General features: G+C 40.2%; 1 protein-coding gene across 1 annotated transcript in view; it reads right to left on the minus strand.

Moving 5' to 3' along the window:
• The window catches only part of LOC140229467 (dynein axonemal heavy chain 8-like), a 119,359-nt gene extending 117,237 nt beyond the window's left edge, over positions 1-2,122 (minus strand). Inside the window, exon 1 of the mRNA XM_072309721.1 lies at positions 1,884-2,122. Coding sequence (XP_072165822.1) covers positions 1,884-2,054 — 171 coding nt within the window. The 5' untranslated portion in view covers positions 2,055-2,122. The remainder of the gene's footprint in view (positions 1-1,883) is intronic.
• Between the last annotated feature and the right edge of the window lie 11,409 nt (positions 2,123-13,531).

Here is a 13,531-nt window from a genome sequence, read left to right on the forward strand (position 1 = left end):
GCGGAGCTTTTGCATGTTTATGATTGCAATACAACGATCTCGTGCGTAGTTCTGGCGATATTTGGACAATTTTCCATTAAGAAAGTTCGAGATTTGTCCTCATCTCGGAATTGCTGGGGGATAAATGCTTTGTCTGCCTAAACACTTCCGTAGGGGCGGGGCAAATGCCCCTTTGCCCCCCCCCCCCCCCCCCCCCCCGAGATAGATTCGACGCCCCTGATCTTCCCTGGGTGTGCTCATAGATGTATCCTGACTGAGTCACCAGTCACTGTCGTTTCTCAGGAATGATTCAGGAAATGGAGGGGGTTCAATTATGGCAATATAGTTTTTGTTATTGTTTGTTTGTTTGATTGTTTGTTTTCGTACATAAAATCTTGCAGATGGTCCCCAGTTACTCGCGTCATAGCATGTTTACATAGGCCTATACTATTTGACGTTGTCAACGTCTGAGCCATACCTTGCTTACAGTGTATGTCGATGTTACTTTCTTCGCGAGCGAGCGAAGCGAGCGAGCGCTTGAGAAAATTATGTATACATTTTCCTACAAGATAGAATACTGTTCAGCTCTGTTACCTGTCTGAAGGCCGGCGTACAAACGTCATGCAATATGCCAAAATTGATACAATCACATTTCTGCTTCCTCCATTTTTTTTTTCAAAATTCAGGGGGGGATGATTGTACAGGCCATCCCCCCCTCCTCCATTTCAGGGGGGGATATATCCCCCCCATCCCCCCCGGGATTTACGCCCATGGTAAGGGGTTGTTGTAGTTTGATAGTATGTAGCATATTTTTGAGTTAGCGTTGTTTATTGTGGTCAATAGACTGTTCAAGTGTTGGGTGGCAAGAACAAACATTAATGTGATTAATGATGGTGGTAGGTTTTGGTAATTTTAAAAGGGGTTACCCTCTTTTGAAAATTAAGGGGCCGGTATGTAGGAGCCGTTCCATTCATTTGTTTCATTTGCGCCATCTAGTGTTGAACATAGGAAAAGACACATGTTGGTTGCTAGGGAGAGACAGGAGAGGCGAGGTGCCAGGGTAAGAAAAGAGCTTGAGTAGTGAAGTGAAGACTTGCTGTTACAGAGATAGGCAGGAAAAGAGTCATGAAGAGCAGAAGGTAGAGAACCAGAGGTAGGGGTGGAAACCTACAAGTTTCCTTTAACCTCTCATTGCCCACGTTGTTTTTTCCATTGCTCATATTGTGTGATATTTGCCACTTTGGTTTGGATCAAAAATAAAAGGAAGGGAACTGTTCATTTGACCGCCAGATGAGATCCAAATCTGTGATTACTATGAGTATCACTGCGTGTGTCGCATGTGAGTACGACAATCAACGGTGTGGTGCACGATGATCAGTGTGTTGGTGCGCAGTACAGCTAGCTATTGGAGGTTTAGGATGCTGGTACATAGCACGGAACAAACATCGATGTCAGTATATGGGAGCGTGTAAAGTGCCTGTAGGCGTGTGGCTGTTAAGTACGGCGAATACCCCCCTACCGTCTGTGACTGTGTGAATATGATACAACGTCGAGAGTGAAAGGAACAGCTGAAAGGAAGGATGAATCGATGATGTGTATTTAATGGTGGACAACATGTACACAAGATCACACATAGGACCTCGGCGCGTACAATGTTGATCATAATATACGTATCTAGGTTGCTGATACAGAATTCACTTCAATTGGTTACTTATTTATTTATTTATTCATTCATTCATTCCTCCATTTATTTAACACTTGCCCAAGCAAGCTGGCATAGTTTTATTTCTAACGTTAGGTGTAAACATTATTCCTGTGTCTTTAATAATGTAGGCACAACTACAGTATTCACTAACTATAATACACAGCCCATACAGCGTCTGGTCGGGCTACACAGTATTCACCTGCTTCTCTTTCAAAGTCTCAGCTTGCAGGGCTCCCACCACACTCTTCCTCTGTGTGCGCAGCCTAGCACCTCCAGCCCCGGGGAAGATGGACTGCCGCCTCTGGTCGGGCAGGCCAGCCGAGTCCAGCTGGCCCCTGGGATGCAGTGACGAGTGATCGTGGGTCGACATCGTTCCTCTTGAAATGACCGAGGCTGAAATGAATTCGCGCGATCAGAAGTTGTTTTGTCATCAGACATTATTTTAGGAGACCAGCCAGAGATGATAAGCATCTCCTTCCCTCAAAAAAAAAAATAATAATAACATTACAGAATAAATTTCGGATTCCAATTTTCTCGACCAGCACGTTACTGTAGCAGTGTAGGCAGTGTTACTGCGTCTACAAGCTCCTTTCTGAAATTATCAATGATCAGAACTTGTACTTGATGCTCAGCTAGCTCTCTCGAAAATGGAAGACACCCTCAAGTAGCGACTTAATTAGTCAAACTTTCCAAAGTGGGTTTTTTTTTTTTTCACACACACACACACAAGAAGACCATAGTAGACTCCTGGAGTTCTCTTTCTATTTGATTTTTTTTCTCCCCTCGAGATACCCAGTCTACGTTTAGGTAAAATATAGTAGGCTAACTTCATCTATATAGTCTAGACCATGCATAAAGTTAAAGACCGCGAGATTCTAACTAGGTGTAAAGTGTTACATCAGCAGCGTCTGTTGATGACGCAGTGCACTGAACACTGCGTGACAGCACAGGGTATGGTAGGGGTCCAACCCACCGACCGGGTCCATAACGACCGACCGCGCATTATAATGGCATTGCGCGTACAGAAAGAAAATGTACGCATGGGACTACGCGCAACGGTGTTCGATTCTTCACTGGGCTACGCTACCGAGTAAAATGTGGCGAAAACAACTAAGTATTCCCTCTAAATTACCGAAATTTAGCAAAATCGAATAAGGTTTGTGGTGTAAATAGGGTTGGACCTACTACTAATCGACCGCCTAATGTTTATTTGCTTGATAAGAATATTTAACACTGAAATTCACGTAAAAAACTTGACCTACGTGATTGAGAAAATCCAGCTCTATCAAATGCCGTTGTTCCCTTTTCGATTCGAAGTTTCAGTGCAAAAATATCGCCGACGAACTTGCGTGGCCTCGTTTCAGCTCCCCGCGGTAAATCGCGTTTTTAGGATCGACCGCTGATTTTGCATTGACAATGCACGTAAACCGAGGCTTACCGGTCATAACGTCCCCACGTCAAAACGTCCCCGAGCCAAAACGTCCTCGGGTACGACCAAAACGTCCTCGGGTACGACCAAAACGTCCCCGGGCCCAGCTGGCACCAAAACGTGTTCGGGTCAAAATGTTCTATGTCATAAATTTTTTATAAAATCTAAGTATCACTTATCAATTCATAACGGTAAATGTGAAGAAATTTTTTTATTTAAATTAGAGCAGCATTTAGGTAGCTCGCTGCTAGCTAGCTGTGCTGCCATGCGCGGTGTCTGCTCCTATGCAACGCGAATTTGATGCAACGCAGTGATCGCCGAGCGAGTAGTTGCGATCAAGATTATTCCCATAAGTAGATAAGTGACAAGAAAAAAAAAAATGGTGAAAATTCCATTTCTACTGGACTCGAATCTCACTCAGATGCAAGTATTTAGGTTACTGGATAGGGTGAGTTTGTGCATGTTTGGAGGTCATTCGACAAACAGGTGCGAAAGTACGGTACCTGTGTGGTACACTAGCGTCCATACTAGTATGCGCCAGAGTGTATTTTCTTCATGAATGTGTGCATTTGACCCACAGAGCGCGCGCGGACAAAAGCGGGGACGTTCTGGTACTTGACCCGGGGACGTTTTGGTTGGAACACGGCGGGGACGTTTTGACCCGGGGACGTTTTGACCGGATTCGAAACCGAGTTGTATTGAACACCGTGTTGTACGAAGCTTTTTAGAAGCATTTTAGAAACTTCCATAGACATTACATTGTGCTGTCATTACGATTCGGTGAAAATATTCATTCGAAATTTTGTCCTTGATTAAAACCATTAATGAACAGTGAATTACCGCGTTTTCCCACACCATCCTAATCTACATTCAAAGCCAATCCATTTTTATGTGCTTTGCGCGCAGAGAAGTGCGTACTAAGTGTTCAGTGCGCGAATTATACGCGGTCGGTTTCAATAAGGGTGGTCGATATTCAGGGCTACTATACATATAACTAGGCCTACCTTTGCTGACTCGTTGTTAGATGTAGAGTATCCTTCCGTAATAAATTTGACGATTTTGATCGCAAAATTGTCACCGCCGCTTGTACGATCGTGCACACACGTTACTTACACATGACATAAACATTTTGTCGCCCGCTACGACCGTACGAGTTGATGCAGAAACGAGAAATGAATGTGAAAAAACAAACCGACTCATGATCTAATTTATTTCAATTACGATGAAAAGTTTCCTAATGAAAATCAAGTCAAATTCATCAAACAGTCCTTCAAAAGTAATATCGAAGGATTCAAAATATATTCAAATATTATTGGGGAAAAAAATTACGACTAGAAAAAAATAGCAGCTTGTCGAAAAAACGCGTTTAAGTACGCTTTATACGTATTGTCAATAGAGGGCGGGGTGGTCGGTCGATATGAGCCTCGCAGCCCGGCAACTGAGTGCGGAAAAAATGACACCCCACGCGTTCGAAGCCGCCATCTAGAGCGCGTACCTCAGATCGCATTTTCAGTGCGCGCTTGTGAATCCGGAGTATTTTCTCCACACGTGAGTAAAATTTCAGGCAAATTGTGAGATTTTTCACGTTTCTATTGATAGAAAAACGTTAGGTGTCCGATATTATGAACACCCAACCATACACGTTAGGCATGGCAGGAGAAATGCAATGGCATCAAAGAGTAGAAACAACTTACAAGCTCGTGATAGCGAGGTGCCACTGCACTGCTTTCTAAGGTATCTCACTGAAATGGGGAGGTCGATTTGATAATTACAGTAAAGATGGAAAGACGGGCTGTACTGTAGATCAGGGATTCTGTCCTCATCTGTACAAGATCAAGACAAGTTTTCCTCCGTCCGTAATGCCGTGATCATTGTGGTCGAGTTGAACCGTCGTCGTCCGCCGGCGCCGCTTGCCGGTTTTTTGCTGCTGTGCTGTAAAGAATATGCGCGTAATGCGCTCAACCAATAATGTTGTGTACGTGTACACGTACGTATGTAGGAAATAAAGAAGAATACGAGACACGCGCATGCAATGGGAATCAACGCGTCTTATGCGCGTCATCCAGTCCGCAGCCAGGCAGGTTTCCCAGCAGTCAATTGGGCGGCATAATGTGAAAAGCGCAGCGCGCACCCTCTTATACGCGCAGTCAACTAGTATCTTCATTCGTGCAGACGACAGACGATTAGTAATATACACTCAGCCGCGTCAAGAATGAAAAAAAGAAGAAGAAGAAGAAAGAAAGAAAGAAACCCAAAGAGATTTTTCTCCCACTGGGGAAAATCTCTTTGAAGAAACCCGACTCGTTACTTATTTCGAATTTGATTGACCCAAGCAAGAGATTTGCTAAAAAAAAAAAAAAAAAAAAAAAAAAAAAAAACAACAACAATGCAATGATGGTGGATACATTTTTATAACATCGTATAAGTATCAAAGAAAAGACTAAAAAGAAATCCACATATCCTTGAAAGAATTATTTCCTCCGAAAACTGTTTGGCTGCTATAGATTCATCCACTCGATTTTTGTTTGAAAAGATTTTATTTTCTGCATTTCATATTTTCTTTCAGAATAACAAAAATAACAAAGGCAGGTTCAATTACACAAATACAATTCTGAAAATTATTGACATATTACATAGTAAGTCATATTTTGTATGTAAAGACAAATGAAACGTTAAATAACATACAAAATGTTTATATGGCCAATAATGACTTAATTCACAGTACAATATATAATATATACATATGATGCAGAGGGCCGCCGTTATAAGCCGTGCTTGAACAGACGGACAGCCAGATTTGACTTAGGCTACTAACTTACTCTTCCATCATCGTCTTTCTGGGAAATATGATTTTATTGGTATGAATTTCGCTTTGATATTATACAGCAAAAAAAAAATAAAAATCTATTCAATTAAATTGAAGCTTTATTTTCTTTTCTCTTTTTTCAACTGATGTACGAGGAATTATGTGAAATTTGATATGGATTTCATGGAATGATACACAGGCATCAAGGAATAATAACATGTAATGTCTATAAAAGAGGCACAAAATACAAACATTTATTTATCCATTCTGCGAGAAAATGGAAGTACCCACTCAAAAGACTCTGCGGTTGTAGTTATATGGCCTATACTATGCGGGTACCACAGAGGGAAGTGGGAAAAGAGCGGTGAAGAATTTACAACTACAGAGAGCGTGGAAAATGAGGAAAGAGAGAAAAAGAAACTAGATAAAAAAGAAGTGGGTGAAAAAAAAAAAGAGGAGCAGAAAACAAGGGAAAAGAAATGAGACAGTTAAAAAAAAAGCCTAGATCAAAGCATACAATAAGAATCAAAGCCCACATAAGCAGAGGATGTGATATAGTTGGTCACTATAGGTTACAATTTATTTTGGGAATTAGACTGTTAGGCTAAAAGGGAGGTTTCCCATGTGAACATTATCAGATCTGCTCTGTCAATCTCAAATCTAATTCAATTTTCGAATTGCAGTAAACACACATTCTGCAAGAATCTTCAGCTAATTGAATGAGGCAGACATAACCCGAAGAATGAGGAAGAACAAGAAGGAGAAGAAGAGGAGGAGGAAGAGGAGAAGGAGGAGGAGGAAGAAGAAAAAGAAGAAGAAGAAAAAGAAGAAGAAAATGATGATGACGATGATGATGAGGAGGAGGAGAAGAAGAAGAAGAAGAAGAAGAAGAAGAAGAAGAAGAAGAAGAAGAAGAAGAAGAAGAAGAAAATGATGATGATGATGAGGAGGAGGAGGAGAAGAAGAAGAAGAAGAAGAAGAAGAAGAAGAAGAAGAAAATGATGATGATGAGGAGGAGAAGAAGAAGAAGAAGAAGAAAATGATGATGATGATGATGAGGAGGAGGAGGAGGAGGAGAAGAAGAAGAAGAAGAAGATGAAAACGAAAAAGAGGAAGGAGAAGAAGAAGAAGAGGAAGAAATCTATTCCCGGCGGATCTATTCTCTCCTGTTTTAATGTTTCGAGCAGTCAATGGCGTCCCACAATGCGTTCGCTGTAACTGTCAGAACTAGCCTGCCGAAACTAGTCGTTTGTAATCTCTCAAAGCATCAGCTCAGCTATTGGACTTATAGATGGGCTACAAATTGCGCCGGTCAATCCATGTGACAACAAGCTTGTATAGTATCGTGAGATATCTACTCAATCGTGATTCAAATTTGTGGACTCATTCGTAACGTTCGAAAGACAATAACCAGGCGTGATTTCTCAGTTTGATAGCAGATATACCACAGCTCCTGAACAAACCATGCAGGGCCGGCGGAGCGTTTTCAAAAGTGTGGGGGCCCACTTCCGGGTTTCATGAGCTAACAAGCAAAAAAAAAAAACCAAAAAAAAAAGTCCTCAGCTCATCTCTCCCCCTTCCATTTCCGGGTTTGTTCACCTGACAAGCTAAAAAAAAAAAAAAAAAAAAAAAAAAAAAAAAAAAAAAAAAAAAAGTCCTCAGCTCATCTCTGCCCTTATCGCTGACTATCATAAAATTTTAGCTGTCAAATGAAATTGCAGCACTGTTTGTGTTAATCATGATCAAATAGACACAATACCCCGTAAAGGTATTAAATTCTTTTATGTTTCATCCAGGAAATTCCACTGTTTAATAGGCCTGTTATCTTAACAATATTATAGGAAGGTCGAGCGAAGGGATGCGCCCGGATCCTGCGCCGCCAGGACAAGTGGTATTATATTGACATAAAAAAGAGGAAGTTACAGTAAGTCACTAACCATGAATCTATAGAAGGGCGCAACATAACTTTTCTTCCCTTTGGCAATTTGGGGGCCCGACGAAATGTATTGCTCCGAGATATAAAAAAAAAAAAGAAACATAAAGACTCCATTTTGAATCTTATTATAGTTGCCCAATCGGGCCACCAAAAGATATCCTTTTTGGAAATTTGATGGTCCGACATTAATTCTTAGCGGCCTCCGGCCACCGACTACTGCTTATTTTGAGCCCTGTCAGTAATTTGCATAGCCATCTTTTCTCCATGCAGTTTCTCTTTCAATATTGCATGGATTTCTACTGTTTTACTTCAGAATGCAGCTCTAAGTTCTTGACGCCTTGTCGCCCTCTCTTGACGGGAACGCTACAACAATATTCGCGATGTTGCCGCAGCCGCTAAATGATAGTGTTATTCAACAACGTAAACGAAATGACTATTCCCCCCCCCCCCCCCCCCTATAACATCAAGAATGCGCTTGACCCGTATACCTTGTTACCATGTTATACTTTCAGGGGACACAAGAATATGCCTTTCTATCGCTTTGTGCATGTAGAGGACAGTTTTGTGTCTGTGTGTAGGCCTATATGTGCGTGAAAAACATGAAGATTATATAAATTTAGATGGCACAAAACCTCCAGCATGCCTACACATGACACCAAATTAACACAGTGGCAGTCATCAAACAGACTTCTTTGACTTGCCGCTGATGTAAGCTCGTGCCTGTAACTTATCTGGTATCCAGTTCGTTACACTGAAGGTTTGTTATTCCAAAGGTTCGTGACTCCGTAAATAAAATGAGGTTTTTTAATTCAAAAATAAAAAAGAAAGGTTTGTTATTCCGAAGGTTGACCGTTCGTCTGAAAACGAAATAAGGGTTTGAAATTTCGAAGAATCGTTCATAGGTATGGGCACCTTCATCTCATTTTTTTTTTTTTTTTTTTTTGTCTTTTCGGATTGACGAACATTATTTCCTTTGCAGATCATCGAACCTTCGGAATAACTATAAACGTTATTTCATTTTCGGATTGACGAACTTAGGAAATAACAACTATTAGTCCAGGCGCAGCGACCCAGAAAAAATGACTTCGTTCAACCCACCCCGCAGAAAAGGTTTGACTGCATGGGGTGGTCGGTTGGACCCTCTGGAACACCCCTAGGTAGTATGTGATATCAAATTGTGGTATCAATGAAATTTTACAGGCCATTTTAGTTGCGACATGACCATATTCTTCGAGGAAGCGTCTGCGCACACTAAGACTACTACACGTACCACTAGCACTGCTTCAGGCGCCAATGCCAGTGGTGCGTGTTATAGTCTTAGCGTACAAAGACTTTTTCCGCGACAAACATCGGTTTTTGCCTGCAAACTAACTTTTCACGTTAAGCTGGAGTCGGTGTAGTGTAGTTTCCAGACGTTTTTATTTCGTCTTTATTTCTCCGAGTTGAAGCAAGCCAAGTGAGAGTGCATACCCAGCGATTGTGACGCCCGAACCGTTTTTTGTGGCAATCATTGAGCATGCACCCTCACTCGGCTTAGCGCAATACAGCGGGCTTCTGCACAATACACAAGCTGTAACTCAGAGAAATAAAGGCGAAATAAAAACAGCTAGAAATTAAGACTAGGGTCGGTAACGCTTGTCGCTATTGGGGCACTGAAAATGACAAAATTATCACAGTTTTTGCATTTATTTCACGAAGGATTCATCGAAACGCCTTAAAACTATATATGTGCATGTTGCTAAAGATGTCAGCAATACAATAGGATACATTGTAAGGTATAATATTGTGCATGGTTACAATGGTAACCGGATGCCTACAGGTGAATGGTAACTCCCAAAATATCTGGAATTTAGACAGGTTTGTTTCTTTTGCCTTTCGTGCACATCACTCATTGTAGATGAGTTCTACACTGTAAAATTAGTCTGGATAAAAAGGGAAAAGACGCCCAAGATTTTTCCCTCATTCTCTCCTCAGCATTAATTCATTACTGCACGTTTTGAATAAAATTTACATATCATGATATTTCATTTTATTCTATATACATGTATATATATATATACTATATATCTATATATATATGTATTACAATAGTTAACGAACACAAAAGTACACTTAATTCTTTGATGGATAATCCAGCGCACGTGTATATTCCTTCTTTAGAAAGGAATTTATCGGTATTCTTGAATAAACTTCCTTTAAGAACATAAACAATTGCTTTCCTCTGCTCTTTTCCAGGATTGTTTTGAATAACCATCGCTCTGTAAATACTCGAAAGAGCTACTTTAGAATATTGGCTTTGCTTTCTGTATTCATCTTATTTTTAAGGGAAATTTGTGTCCATACATTATTAAAAACTATATACATTTGCCTATGCTTTGAAGTCAAATTTGTGTTGAAAGTACGACGGATGCAACTTTTTCATGTATTTTACTATTCGAAAATGATATCTTTCTTTCAATGGCCGTTTATTATGCCTTTGCTTGCAAATTTTGCTGTATCTTGAGAATGCTTCAAAATATTCTTCACATATACCTGATGTCGTACACTTTATGCAGAAGGAAGGACATGCTTATTGAGCTTTTTGAAATTATGGGCTTTAGTTTTCGAGTTATTGACAACTAAATTCTGATTGGATAATACTGGTTGCCATGGCAACAGGGAAAACTTTTTTAACGAAAATCAATAAAAAAATTGTGTTTTTTTTTATTGTATCTATAAGATTTAAAAAAACAACAACAATGTTTGCAGCAGCAGGAGGCATTTTGAGGGTTACCAGTCACCTTTAGGCATCCGGTTACCATGGCAACCATGCACAATATTATAACTTACAATGAATCCCAATGTATGGATGACATCTCTAGCAACATATACATATATTGTTTTATGCAGTTTTGATGAATTCTTCATGAAATAAATGCAAAAACTGTGTGAGTTTGCCGTTTTCAGTGCCCCAATAGCGACAAGCGTTTACCGACCCTAGTCTTAATTTCTAGCCGTTTTTTTTTTCGTCTTTATTTCTCTGAGTTGCAGTTTGTGTATTAAGTTATGCAGAAGCCCGCTGTATATATTGCGCTAAGTGGAGTGAGAGCACACACCCAGTGATTGCGATTCGGTCGTCACAATCACCGGGTATGCGCTCTCACTCGGCTTGCTTGAACTCTTGAAATAAAGACGAAATAAAAAAGGCTAGAAACTACACTACACCGAACCCAGCCTGGCGTGAAAAGTTACTTAGTAGTTTGCTGGCAAAACCCTTGTTTATCGAAGAAAAAGTATATGCGCGCTAAGACTACTACACGCAGCACTGGCACTGGCGCCTGTAGCAGTGCTAGTGGTGTGTGTAATAGTCTTGGCGTGCGCAGACTCTTTTACGTTTGTTCCAACAAATCATGATGAAAACTGGCCAGTAAAATTCTACTGACACCACAATTTGGAACCACATACTACCTGGGGATGTTCATAGAGGGCCCATCTACCACCTTTTGTCTGGTCAAACCTTTTCTGCGGGGTGGGTTGAACGAACTCCTTAATTAAGCCTCTTACAGGAATTAGCGCCTTGACTATATGCAGGGCTTAAATCTTCGGGATAACGCCACAATGTTCGGATTATCTAATCCTATATGCATTAACGAACAAGCATAGGAATAGGGAATTTGTGTATTTCATAATAACTAACTTTCGAAATAAGAGAGAATCTTAAGAACAACGTACATCGTCCATTTTATATCGCATCTGTGGTGACGAAATTTCAACTTTATAATAATGGCGCTTGCAAGCAGCTGCAATAAGTCTGCTAAAATTATAGAGTTGCAAGGGGGGGGGGGGAGAAAAGTCACTTGTACAACGTGTCGTGAAAGGCATCTTTTGTTGGGCGATGAAAAATCAAATAGAAATGTGGCAAACTAGATGATCACCAAATGTTTATACCATGATTCTGCTACAACTGTGCAGAGACTCCAACTCTCCCGTTTTCGACGGGAGATCACCCGCCGAAAACCCATTTTTGCAAAATCTCCCGTTCTCCCGCTGGAGATCTAATATCTCCCGCCCTGGCTCTGTGTCTCCCGTTGGAAAGGATTTCTTACTGATTGCTATCGTATGGTGAAAAAATAAGCCTTAGATAGCACCAGGAAGCATCTAGAACCCTAGGAACTTCGAGCTTCACACACACCAACTTGGAGTCTCCCATTTGCTAGGGGTTTCAGGCGGGAGAATCTCCAGATCAGAAGGTGCTTTGGGTTGGAGTCTCTGACTGTGTCATCACCGGTTCGAGAGGAAGTTGGGAAAAAAAACACGAATATAAACGAAGAGTTTGGTCGTAAAACGATTTAACTCCATTCTTGTCAATTTGAGATGTTTGGCATTAAACCTGCTTATAAAAACACACACACACACACACACAGATAAAATGATAAGAAAATATTGGATATTTTAAACCATAACTTCAAGAATATTCCTCGTTTTAAAATAAGATAAATATGTCATGGAAAGGTTTTATATTGCTCTATCTGATGATGAACTTACATACTTAAAGGACAAGTTCACCTTCATTAACACAAGGATTGAGAGAATGTAACAATATTAGTAGAACACATCCTTGAAAGTTTGAAGAAAATCGGACAATCCGTTCAAAAGTTATGAATTTTTGAAGTTTTTGTGCAGTCACCGCTGGATGAGAAGACTACTGCAGTGTATGATGTCACATGCGTACAACAATATAAGGAAAATATAAAGAGAATTTCACAAAATTTATTCTTTTGAAAAAAGTACACATTCCCTTGACTCGTTACTGACATATGTTATGGGTAATATTATTCCCATTGCCTTTATAAAGAGGCAAGTCAAGTGCTCTTTTATTATGCGAAAAAATTGAAAGTATGTTGAATTTTCTTTACATTTTCTTTACTGTTGTACTCATATGACATCACGAGCCTTAGTAGTCTCCTCATCCAGAGGTTCCAACACAAAAACTTTTTTAAAAAATATAACTTTTGTATCGATTGTCCAATTTTCCTCAAACCTTCACTGACGTGTTCTGCTAATATTGCTGCATTCTCTCAATCCTTATGTTTATGAAGGTTAACTTGTCCTTTAACAATAATATAATGGCGCTCTATCCGTTTGACGATTAAACTCGTCAGATACAAACTAGCGTCTGTGTGTGAATAAGACAAAGAAAGAACACTTGACCTAGTTTCACTTGGAAGTCAGAATAATGTTTACTGTGAAACTGAAACTAGATCTAACCCCACAACATGTCATTTATGTAGTTTTTATTTTATTTTACGCTTTGTTTTACTCTGCTGCCGTCCACTGGCTAAAATACAATAGCAACGACGGTATTAAAGAGCTTATAATACAGTCCATGCAGAGGCATTGTGTGAATGAATAGATCGAGGGCACAATCAAAGCATGTAGGCCTACACTTTAATTCTTTTCAAGCATTGATTTTTTTAAAAACCAATCTCCTTCAAACGTTCTCACGCTATATTCTCTCTATACATACCCACTCTCCCTCTCTCTTCCTCCCTTATACCATCAATACCATCATCATCATCTCTCTCTCTCTCTCTCTCTCCCTTTCTTTCTCTTAATCTCTCACTCCTTCGTGATCTATCTCTCTCCTTTTTCTCTGTGCAAGAGCTGCAGAAATTCTTCAGCAATGGACCATGTCAG

This window comes from Diadema setosum, chromosome 6 (assembly GCF_964275005.1).
Source record: "Diadema setosum chromosome 6, eeDiaSeto1, whole genome shotgun sequence".
In the NCBI taxonomy this organism is placed as follows: domain Eukaryota; kingdom Metazoa; phylum Echinodermata; class Echinoidea; order Diadematoida; family Diadematidae; genus Diadema; species Diadema setosum.